The 12,255-nt window shown below is 37.0% G+C and overlaps 2 protein-coding genes across 7 annotated transcripts in view; one reads left to right on the top strand and one right to left on the bottom strand.

Annotated features, from left to right (window-relative positions):
• LOC110208550 (damage-control phosphatase ARMT1-like) overlaps positions 1–12,255 on the top strand; it is a 78,488-nt gene that overhangs the window by 11,967 nt on the left and 54,266 nt on the right. The window contains exon 2 of one of the 2 annotated variants that reach the window (XM_020986610.2): positions 9,624–9,794. The gene's annotated coding sequence lies outside the window, so the exon portion shown is untranslated. Of the gene's footprint in view, positions 1–9,326; positions 9,795–12,255 lie in introns of those variants that run through there. The other variant, XM_020986612.2, reaches the window with a different exon arrangement.
• The window catches only part of RMND1 (required for meiotic nuclear division 1 homolog), a 52,409-nt gene that overhangs the window by 2,678 nt on the left and 37,476 nt on the right, over positions 1–12,255 (bottom strand). For all 5 annotated transcript variants that reach the window (XM_020986608.2, XM_078155072.1, XM_020986605.2 and 2 more), the window contains 3 exons: positions 5,038–5,102; positions 4,169–4,245; positions 3,040–3,160 (listed from right to left, as the gene is read on the bottom strand). In XM_020986608.2, the coding sequence (XP_020842267.1) occupies positions 3,040–3,160; positions 4,169–4,245; positions 5,038–5,102 (263 nt within the window). The remainder of the gene's footprint in view (positions 1–3,039; positions 3,161–4,168; positions 4,246–5,037; positions 5,103–12,255) is intronic.

Below are 12,255 nucleotides of genomic sequence, written 5' to 3'. Positions count from 1 at the left end.
TTTCCTCAACTTTTCAAAGCAGGTGGTATAATATTCTCACTTTACAAATGAAAAAACAGGCTCAGGCCTTCTGACCTTAAATGCTTTTTTTTTTTTTAAGGCAGTTGGGGTTAAGTAACTTGCCTAGGGTCACACAGCTAGTAAGTGTCAAGTGTTTGGTCTGAGGTCGGATTTGAACTCAGGTCCTCCTGACTTCAAGGCCGGTGCTCTATCCATTGTGCCACCTGGCTACCCCAAATGCTGTTTTCTTTAGACTACTTTTCAGATATTTGCCCTCTTGTTAATTCTAATATTCATCATGTACATTCTTTTCAAGATAAAAAATCCTACAAATGTGAAACATTACATCCTGTAGCCACCTCATCTATTATGAAAAGGAACTTAAAAATAAAAGAAAGGAAATCCTCTGGCTCCCGCATCACTATGAAGTCTGTTAACTTAAAAATCTGAACTGCTATGAATTCAACACTAGATGGCACTACTTAAAATTCTAAATTAGGAGCACTTTTGAGTCCAAAATGGTGCTTTCCAAGAATGAAGCGGAATTTGTGAATTCATTCAAAAAGATAAACATTACTTATTTCTTCAGTTTCAAGTACTCTAGAAAGGGCCCTATCTAAATTGTTACTTGTATTCTGCAAGAATGTCATTGTTTTCTCTTGCTTCCACTTTAATTCTTTGAAATCAGTGTGGTATATCCCTTTATTAATCATGTCATGGTGCAAAAAAAAAAAAGCACTATTCAAATCCAAAGATTTAAATTTAGAAATAACATATGAAAAATTCGCTATTAGAGCCACATGATTCTGTATTAATATTTTATTGTAATGATATTGAGGTCAATGACAGATCAGAGTAACAAACTATCAGGAAGGTATGTTTAAAAGTCTGCCTCCACTGTTACTGTTGCTTCCACTGCAGAGGACAATTAACAAGGTTCTTCACACCTGCTAAAACCTCATCCCCCCTAACATTATGACATAATCAAAACTGACAACCTGATTGCAGGATTTTTATATAACATGCAATTCAGACATAAATTTGTATAGCTATCTCCCACCTTTTTAGCCCCATTACCAGATGTTAACTTCTAAAGCAAAGTTTAGTTACTTCTTTAGACTGAAGCAATGCCTATAAGTACCACTTCAGGATTGTAGCACCGCAAGAGAAGAAAGAGGGAAGGAGCAAAAAAAGCAAAGAAGTGAAGAAGAGGAAAAGATACATGTTACAAGGAGTTATTGATACTTGTTTTGGTGCCAATATAAAGCCACAGGTCCTACATGTAATGCCTTATACATATGTTTATTTGTATACTATATTATAAATTGCTCATTATACATATGACATATAAAATGTATATGTATGTTATACGTGTGTATATGTATATAAATGGATATGGCCAACATGGACATTTGTTTTGACTGTGTTTTACACATGTTTACAATAGGGGTTTTGTTTTTCTTTCATTCTGGGGAAGGCAGGAAGAGGGAGGCAAATTTCTGCTGACTGAAGAAACTTTAAAAAAAGTGTTTAGGAAGTATTACTAAGTATTAAAGAATAGACAGATGCTAAATAAAAAATGCAGAGAATAGAATCTTTTAAATATTAGAAAAATAAACTCTACAGGTAGAAAGGAGAACTCTTAGGGAATGTATTGGGTGAGAAAGTACAATGGAAACCACTGTTTTCATGCATATTCCATAAGACAATATTGGATGAGATAAGTTACATCAAAAAAGGCATATAAAATCAAATAAAATTCACAGTGGTGTGGCCATTCTGTCTAAGGCAAGGCTTTATTTCTCATAGTTGAATATCTTCTATGCCCATAAGCCTTACCTGTTATTTCTTTCCATCTGCTATACTTTTTGCTTTCTTGTCATTTTGAAAAAATTACCTTGTGCCTACTACTAATTTTAAGGAAAAATGGATATCTCTTCTAGCTTACATTTTACATGAGTCCCCTATCTTGTATCCCTCAAACATTCCTACCTCTCTTTTAGTTGTCCTTCCCAATTCCTAACACAGAATTGAGTAAACACTTGCAGGATTAATTAGTAATTTTATTATTAGTAAAAGATGATTTAAATGAATCTTGAGTATCTTTTTGAGTACTGAGTATCTGGAGATGTGAGATTAGAAGTCAGTAAGGAGACTAGGGCAGGACAGGTAGATTTGGAAATCATTAGCATAGAGATCATGATTAAATCCATGGGAGCTGATGAGAATCCTGCAGGACACCTACGTTTAGGGGACATGATCTGGATGAGGACTGGGCAAAGAAGTTGTCAGATGTGAAGGAGGAGAAGTAAGATGCTGTTCTGACAATCTAGGGAGAAGACAGTATAAAGGAAGAGACTTCATCAACATTGTCCAAGGCTGCACATAGGTGGAGAATGAGGATTGAGAAAAGCCTAATGGATTTGGCAATTAAGAGATCAGTTAACTTTGGAGAGGGCAATTTCAGTGGAACGATAAAAGTTGGAAGCTGGAATGTAGGAGATTTAGAAGAGAGTGAGAGAAGAAAAAGGGAAGGCACCTATTATGGACAAGAATGGAATCAGTCATATCACGGTTCCATCTTCTTAGTGCACATAAATCAAAGTTAATATTATATGGGGTAGGAATGATTAGGCAGAAGTCAGAAAAAATTTTTTTTAGACTGAACCTGTGATTTTGCTGGTGTCAGGAACTTACAGTGAGAAGATTTCCTCTACCAATGCAAACTGATAACTCCCATAATTTATAGTCTTAAAAAGTTGCTTGAGACAAACAAGGTCAGGGGGGCGGAGCCAAGATGGCGGAGTGAGACAAACAAGGGCAACTGACTTGTCCAGGGTCACACAGCCAATGTGTCAGAAATGAGACTAGAATACAAGTATTTGTGATTCTGAGACTCTCTCTATCCACTATATCATATTGCCTCTAAGAAATAACAATAACCATGCCAAATGGATTTCCCTTTTCATACTGTTATAAATAGTTATGGACAAAAAGGTTGCTTCTATTTTTTTTTTCTGGAAAGAACAGAAGACCTACCTTAACTCTACGAGTAATGCTAAGGAACTGACAAGTTTTATCATAAAGTGCCTCCAAGTTTTCTCTATCCCAGTAGAAATCAGGGGTCATCAGGAAGTCTGAACTTAAATTTATACGGTGTCTGTAAAAAAGCAAAAGTATAAATGTTTTTACTCCTATAGGTTAAGCTTAAATTTTTAGATAATAAAATTATATTAGAATTTAAGTGTTTTAGTAGTTGAATTAAAATCAATGTAAAAACTTCTGCTCATGCCATTATGCTAATATACTTATTTTACTGTTACATTTTTATAAAAAATTTAACTTGTATAGGTCTTTTATTTTACATCATTTTCATTTCCAAATATATTTCTTCCACAGCCAAAGCAGTTCAAAAAAATGAACTTATCAAATGTAACAGTATGTATAATATAGGAGGAAGGTATGTTGGTATGCATAATTTTAAAACTTAAATTACTTGGGTGAGTTTTCTGTTCATCTAACACTGGCTTCTTCTGACAATAATCAGTTTCCCCACTCACTGTAATTATTTTCTTTTGAAAAAAATTTTACTTGAATTTTATTCTTGAGAATTTCCTATCCCTACTGGGCTCACTTGCAGAAATTCAGTTCATGAGATCCTATCTACTCTCCCTCTGAGCCCTTTGAAATCTGCTCTCCCAAAATTTAAGGTGCAGAAGAAACTATACTTAATTTTCCTCTTCTCTATCACAACTCTAGGAGACAGTGGTAATATAATTTCTAACTCATCAACTGGTTTCTCCATTTCAGTGAGAACTAGACCTAGAATAAAATTTTCTCCTGTTTCCTCCACCTTTTATAGGATGTAATCATTTCAGTAAATCAAGAAATTATGAGCTCCTCTGCTACTGAAAAGCTCCAGACGGTATCTAGATAACTAAAGTTCCCCGTCACAGTTGTATAAAAATTAGGATTTATTCCCCCAAAGCATGAAAATTGATTTAACTGCCCTACATATTTGTGTTTCTGAGAAAGAAAGGGTTTTTTGTTTGTTTATGGTTATTATGAAAATAGCTAGTTAACATAATAAATGTGGCATTTAAAAAAAACCCTTTCATGTATTTTAGAAATATTTCAACATAAGAGATGTTTAAAAGAAATCTTTTACCTTAATGAAAAAAGTTCTCCCATTTTCTGCATAACTTCTTCATGAGAAAGTTTTACTTTTTTTCCAGCTTTTAAAGCCTAGAGAAAAATAGGAATTTGATACATGATTTAGGTTGACTTCTAATTTTAAATTAAGCCTCACAAGATGTTGCAGAGTTCTGATTTACTATCATTAAGATGTTACATACATGACTGTTTTTAGTTGTATATCATCACTACCCTCATAAGGCTTTAAAAATCTCATTATGCAAGCACTTCTATGTTCATCTTCACCCCATCATTTCCTCTGAAACACTAGCTTCATCTCCTCTTGTAGAGAGACTGTGGCTTCTTACCTCATCTCTTAGGCATAACTGAAAAATCTTTTCACCTTAAAAATAAGGTCAAGAAATAAAAATTAAGTATTAATGACATTAAAATATTCTTTTGTGAAACTTTTCCTGTCATACTATTTAACTCTAATCACAGTTTGGCAAAATATTTGCACAACAGCAAATAATTTCCAGCATTTTTAATTGGAGGCTTGGGATAACTATTTTCTTGGAGACAGGAAATATTTTCTCACTGTTTTTTGCCAAATTTTGCGATCTTAATTGCCTCAAAATCTCAATAGAAGTATTTGTCTGAATTTTAAACTCAAACTAAAAAAAAAACCATCATGGTGCTTATTCTCTATTGCTGTACCCTGTTCCACCTGAACTAAGAGAAGGAGAGCTGGGAGACTGGGGTACCTGTGTGTATAATTTTCCTGGTATTTATCACTGTTTTATTTTGTTGGCTGGTCAATTAAAACTTTTTAAAATGTCCTCTCAAATAAGATTGATTCCTTTTTACTTGAAAAATATATAGAGAGTTGACATAAATTTTTACCTCTGGAATTGACTGAATAGACTCAACAAAATCATCCAGTGATGCTTCCCAAATAGCCAGTTTAACTGAGGAAGAAATTTTTAAAAAGAATAGTTTTTATACCTTTAAAATTCAAATACAATAAACATTTATTAAGTTTTTAGCGTGTACATAACATACAACCAACAAACATTTAAGGGCGTATTATGTGCAAGAACTCTTCCAAGTACATAGGGAAAAGAAACAGTTCCTGCTCTTAAAAAATTTATGGTCTAATAGTGAGCTCTATTAGGAAGGGAGAACAAGAACGAAGCTACAATCATTATCCTTGTCCTCATGAAAGTTGCAGTCATTTAGGAGGGCATAAAAGAACATAACAATTTTTTGTATAATAAAAATAATATATAAGTTTATGAGAGGTATAAGAAGGGTACTTTTTTCAGGGAAAACATCATTACTGGGAAGGTTTCTTGACTGGGCAGGAATTTAACAAAGAGGGGAAGGACATTCCAAGCAGAGGGTAAAGTGAGCTAAGGCACACAGGCAGGAAGACATTGGGCATATATGGAGTACAATTAATAGTATGGTTTATTTAGAGCATATAGCATATGTAGAAGGATAGTATAAAATGATCTTGAAATGGTAAGAGGTACCAGATAGTGAAAGACCTTGAATGCTAGGCTAGGCAGATTAGAATTTACTCAGTTACTTTCATGGCCATGTTTTTAAAGATATCTAGATATCTAACTAGATATAGTATCTAATACCATTGATAAAGAAGGGCATTAGAAGATCAGTGCTATCAACCTGAAGCCCTGACATCTGGACTCCAAGCAGGACATCCTTTTCTTGGTGAACATCACATGAGCACACTTCTCCTGCTTTATGCTCCATGTGCTGTTAGTACTTAGTGAGTTGATAGAACCACTGTAATAGTAACTAGAATGACTGGCTTCAAATCAGGAAGAAGTGTGTTTACATCTTATTTCTGATACTGTGTAACCCTGGGAAAGTTATCTCTCTGAAACTTAGTTTCCTCATCTGTAAAATAGGAATAAAACTTGTAGTATGTATCTCAAAGGGTTGTTGTGAGGCTTGAGGTAATTGTAAAGCACTCTATAAACTTTAAAAGCAGTACATAAATGTCAGTTATTACGGCTGTTATAAAGTCTGTCTTGCAGTCAAAGCTGTTACAGAATTCCGTATTTTGACATCTGTATATGCAACAGTTGGAGGAGGTCTTCTAAGCTGTCTTGTTCAACCAAGTCTTATACTTGACTTAAAAAAAAAAAAGTTGATGGGGCAGCTAGGTGGTGCAGTGGATAGAGCACCGGCCTTGAAGTCAGGAGAACCTGAGTTCAGATCCAACCTCAGACACTTGATAGTTACCAGCTGTGTGACCCTGGGCAAGTCATTTATCCCTAATTACCTCACCAAAAAAAAAAAAAGGTGATGACTGATACAATAGGCTTATATCGTTTAGTCAGCTGTATGATTGCAAAGATGCGGTTTACTATAGAAAATCACTTGTAAAAACCTGTCTATTATGTTTCCATATTCTGAAACATATAGGCCATTTTCATCAAAACTTTTATAGAGGTGATAAAGTAGATACATGGATTGAAAGTTACTGATGACTTGGTTGCTTTATTAGGGAAAAGCACAAGCTGACATCTTTGCCATTCTTTTGGGAAATCTGCTCTTTGATATACCTTGAAAAGCTATCTCTGGGTGTCCATACAACTATGCTACCTCCAGCATGGATGCCTTCTGTATATATTTACTAGGATGCAGGCAACTCTGCTTGACTTCATCTTACCAGGCACTGCCACATTTTTATATAGTAGAAGTGAAAGATATAAATGTGGTATTTCTAATACTATCAACAATGATAATCTTTGGGGCAGCTAGGTGGTACAGTGGATAGAACACTGGCCCTGCATTCAGGAGGACCTGAGTTCAAATTCAGACTCAAGACACACAAAACTTACTAGCTGTGTGACCCTGGGCAAGTCACTTAACCCCCTGCCTAGCCAAAAATAATAATAATAATAATAATAAATTAAATTAAACAATGATAATCGTTTACTGAAGGAACGCTGATGAACAGCCAAACGATGGCAGCACAAGGAGCATCTGGAAAATGGCAGTGGAAAGAAAAGCATGTGCAGACTCCTTCTCCAGGACCAGCATGTTGGGGGACACGAAAGAAGTGGAAACCAGTATAGGAATGGATGGCTAGAGTTAGAGTACATTTCTGGAAGGAACCATGTTGTAGAAAGAGTTGACTTTGAAGCCAGGAGACATGGTCAGACTTGTGCTTTAGAAATACCAATTTGGCAGCTTTTTAGACTGGAGAGGAGAGATCAATTACAAAGCTATTTTCTTAGTCAAAGTGAGAAGTGAGGTTTACTAACATGATTGTAATAAGACAGGGATGTGAAAGATATCGTAGAGGTAGAATCACCAAGCTCTGTTAAGTGTCTGGATGTGTAATGTAAGTGAGAGTAAAGAGCTCCAAAGGACTCCTATGTTTCAAACTTTGATAACATGAAATATTCATGTCTTCAAGAGAAACAGTGAAGAAGGATAAGATTAGGGAAAAAAGATAAAGTCAGTTTTAAATGTGTTGAGTTGAAGGTATCCAGTAGTCTGTTGGAGGTCAATCTGGGAGTCATCTCTATAAAGATGACACCTGATTCCATGGAAGCTAATGAGACTGGAGGAGAGGGAGAGGAAAGAGCTCAGGACACAGCTCTGGGTACATTCACATTAAGAGGTGGGGCATGGATGATAGTCCTGGTAAAGGAGACTGGGGAAGATGGGCCATACAGGCAGGAAGAGAACCAGAACAGAACAGTGTCACAAACACCCAGGGAGACCATAGTTTCCAGAAGAAGGGGTGGTCAACAGTGTCACATGCTGAGGAGAGGTCAGATGTTTGAACTTAGCAATAAAGACATCAGTGGCAACCTTGGAGAGGGCAGTTTTAGTCACCTTTCAACTCTACAACTCAACTCATTTACCTTACTTTTTGCCACCCTGTCTTAGATTACCTAAACATCAGACATCTAGCCCTTCCTTACCTCTCCAACCCAGCCCAGAATCTGTGCTCTCACAAATGAAAATAAACCAATTCATCCTGTAATTTACTGGCCTCTTGAGGTGACCCCCTGCCAATCAAGGGAAACGTCATTCTCTCTTCTGATTCCAGCAATACAGAATCCTGAGGCGCGCTTTTCCTTGCCGCTACTTTTCATTCTCCTTTACCCTGAACACTTCAATCTTACCCCCACCCCCAAATGAGTTTTATTTGCCCTGCCCAGTATGTTCCCTGGAATCTTCTTTCTATCATTAAAATTCCTTTCATTTTGGAACTTTCTTTCTACTCCTTCAGTTTTCTAACACCCACAGACCTGGTTCCTCCCAGGAAAGCACTTTATCTCTAGCCATCCATTCCCATACTAGTTGTCGCTTCTGTTGTGTCCCCCAACGTGCTGGTCCTGGAGAAGGAGTCTGCACATGCTTTTCTTTGCACTGTCATTTATCAGACACTCCTTGTGCTACCATCATTTGGTAACTGCTTCTCTCACAAGATTCATTCTATTCTGATATATCACCCTAATCAAGACCCGGTGCCATTTATCTATTGCATCATTCTTCTTTCTCTAGAACTTAAGTACTTGGCTTACAAGTACTTACTTCCTCTACTTCCCAAAATCATGCCCTTCCACTTGGGAACTTCAGTTTCTATGTCAATGTTCTCTAAAATACCCTAGTCTCCTAGTTCCTTTCTCCTTAACTACCAAGACTTACTCCTGCACTTCATTTCAGCCACCTGAAAGATGGTCACATCTTTAATCTTTCCACCACTCAACTCAGTTCTACCTCCATGATTATGAATTCTGAAATACCTTGATATGATCACAATCTTCTATTATTCCATCTCTCCCTATGCCTCATTCCTTCTAAACTTATTCATCCTCAACTTGACCTCCAGTCCCTCCAAATTCTTCTAGTATCTCTGTTATGATTTGGAATGCTGGGAGCCCCGAAATGCAAGGGTATGGGGGTCTGTCTTGAAAGACTTCAATCACTCAAACCTTCTTTCAGTAAAAACAGTGAGGTTTATTTGTGACACCAACAGAAGCAGGATAGATCCTAAGGGAATCTGAGCAATTTAATAGGGGTAAAATTGGTACTTATATGCAAGAAAAGACAGTGAGAAGATCTGGATGGGGTTAAGAAGTGGTTACGGGTGAGAGGCAGGGGGCCAAAAGGGGGGGGAGGGGTTGGCGTGCAGGCCAGGTGCAGACAATGAAAGGAATTAAGTGGTGAGAGAGCCACAGTGAAAAGACAGAAGGATTACTGAGTATCTAAGTAGGTTAGGATGGGCCAGATGCCTCAGTGATTGATAAATCTTATAAGGAAAGATCCTCCACATCTCCTGTATTACTCTAAACATTGAGCTATAAGCCAGAGTGCGGTTATCTATGTTGACCTGAGAATTTAGCCAGTTCTCAGCAAAAGATGTGCTCTGGGAACCTGGCCAGTTCATCAGAACATATCAAGTTAATTAATATTCTAATATGTTTTGCTTGTTCCAGGAACCTGGCCAGTTCCTGGACCAAGTAAAAACATCTACCAGAATCACGGACACCTCTGGCACGGCGCCTTCTTTGTTAGAGGTCCTATTTAAATCCTAACTGGGAAAGCCATCTTTGGATTCTCACCCATGGAGAGGATGCTCTGCCTGAAACTTTTCCAATCAGGACCCGGTAAGTTGTAACCCAGAACCCCTAGCTTGGACTTCAGGTATTGGTGCTTCCTCAAATTGGTGATGTTTTCTTATATTATTGCTATCCTTTATACTCTTAGCCTGACTATAGTCATATTGCTAATTATATGTTGCTGTAAATCTAGCTTTTCTATACCTATATTATAATCTTAATTAAAGCTACCTTCACTTCTCCCTCTAGGAGTGTGTTTTATTGTAGGAGTGAATCCGAACCACATTTTTCTTCCTTAATCACACACTCAGGTGAAATACCAGTGTGGGAAAGTTCAGGGCAAAGACATGGTCTTTTCCCTTTAGGGGTCCAGGTCCCATCACTCCATCATATCAATCCTCTACTGTGGCTTACTTTTCTTCCTTTCCCATTCCTGATTCTATTGTTAACTAGCTCAATTTTATAGTCTCTTAAATTTTCAAATCTCTTGACCCTCTGTCCTACTATTTTTTTTCTCAAACTGTTGCCAAACACTAACCCTAGATTCCTCTTACCATCTATCTCTTTCACTATTTACTTGCTGCTAAAGAGAGCTGGAGAAAGTCAGGAAATTATACTGATTGGTTCCACTATATATTTATATTATCTCAAAAGGGTCCTCACTTTTTACTCCTCTCTAATTGATTATCATATTCCCCACTGTAGTTCTTACAAACCTCCTCTTTTCTTCTTAAGCTTCCTACACTTCCCCTTTCCATTACTACTAGACCAACCTCATGCAATACTGACAAGACTACTCATCCTGAGTGCCCTCTTTCCCCTTTCTCTATGGTTCAAAACTCCTTGACATCTCTTTTCCATACTTTACTCCAATTTCTAATGAAGCTATGGCCCTCTCCTTATCAAAGCCAACCTTTTTTGTACACCCTCCCCTTTTTTTAAAAGCTGGAACAATTTACTTTTTTGTCCTGTGCAGTTTTCATTTATGATTTCTTGAAATATAGCTCTGAAAAAACAGGCTTTAAAAAAGCCCACTGTATTTCAAATGGAGCTACTTGACTCTGTCTTTAAACCCAAATCACGCTGACTTTCATTGAATGGGCAACAATAGCCCCTAGTCCAAGCCTCACTGTTTAGGTTTTGATAGCCAAGGTGAGTCTAAATAGCATTTGTTTTCTGTTCAGGCCAGAAACTTTGAGGGTCTCCCCCCACCAGAATGATATTTTTGTGATGGTAAATTAGGCCATCTTTTGCCTTAATTCTTACCTAGCCATTATCATTGAATAGGCATTACCCCAGGCAAACTGAGATCTAGGAAAGACCTTAATTCAGAAAGGCCAAGGTCACCCACTGCATTCCATGCAATTTCCAGTCGTCTTGGCTTTTGTTTTGCCACTGGACTTCCAAGGTCTCTGGAGAAGAAAGTGAGGCTGAAGACTCATGTACAAGTCAAGACATCACCCTGGGCCTCTTAGTAAATGAAAAACAGTGAGATTTCATCCTCTGTCTCTTCTAGCAGATTGCTTCCACAGTTATCCCTTCCCTCTCACTAATTTTTAATCTCTCCCTATCTATCTAGCTCAATTCCTCATTGCCTATAAACATGCTCAATTTCTACCAGCCTTAAAAAAACCCTGAGTTGACCTTAGTATTCCCTCAAACTCTGGCCCTCTATCTCCCTTCCCTTTTATAGCCAAGCTCTAAAGAAAAAGCTGTTTTTACTCAGTGTTTCTCTCCTTTCACTCACTTCTTAATCTGGCTTCTGACTTGATCATTCAAATGAAACTGATTTGTCCAAAGTCACCAATAATAAACCTCACCTAAATAAAACTGGAGAACTGAATTCAGTAAATACAGCTGTCTCATGTAGTATGATAAAAATAGGTCTGTATCTGCATTTCAGGTCATATGTTACAATAACACTATCTAAATTAAAAAACAACAAAAACCCTCATCAAAAGTCCTGGAAGAAATAGTGATTAGAGTGCTAGGGAGAATTGGGTTCAAATCCCACCTTAGACACTGGCTTTACTGCACCGAGCAAGTAACTTTACCTCTCTTTCAGTCAGTTTCCTACCCTTTTTTTTGGCTATTTTTTTAAATTAAAATTCATTTATTTATTTTTAGTTTTCAACATTCACTTCCATAAACTTTTAAGTTTTAAATTTTCTCCACCTCCTTCTCATCCCCTCTCCCCAAGATGGCATGCAATCTGATATAGGCTCTACATATACATTCTTATTAAATTCATTTTCACATTAGTCATGTTGTAAAGAAGAATTAGAACTAATGGGAAGAACCATGAGAAAGAAGAAACAAAACAGCAACTAAAAAAAGAGCAAATAGTATGTTTCGATCTGCATTCAAACTCCATAGTTTTTTCTCTGGATGTGGATAGCATTTTCCATCATGAGTCCTTTGGAATTGTCTTAGATCCTTGAGTTGCTGAGAGGAGCTAAGTCTCTCAAAGTTGGTCATCGCACGATGTTGCTGTTACTGTGTACAGTGT

This window comes from Phascolarctos cinereus, unplaced genomic scaffold (assembly GCF_003287225.1).
Source record: "Phascolarctos cinereus isolate Bilbo 61053 unplaced genomic scaffold, phaCin_HiC Scaffold_5;HRSCAF=322, whole genome shotgun sequence".
Lineage (NCBI taxonomy): Eukaryota > Metazoa > Chordata > Mammalia > Diprotodontia > Phascolarctidae > Phascolarctos > Phascolarctos cinereus.
The sequence above is the reverse complement of the archived record's forward strand: the minus strand, read 5'-3'. Positions and strand labels throughout refer to the sequence as shown.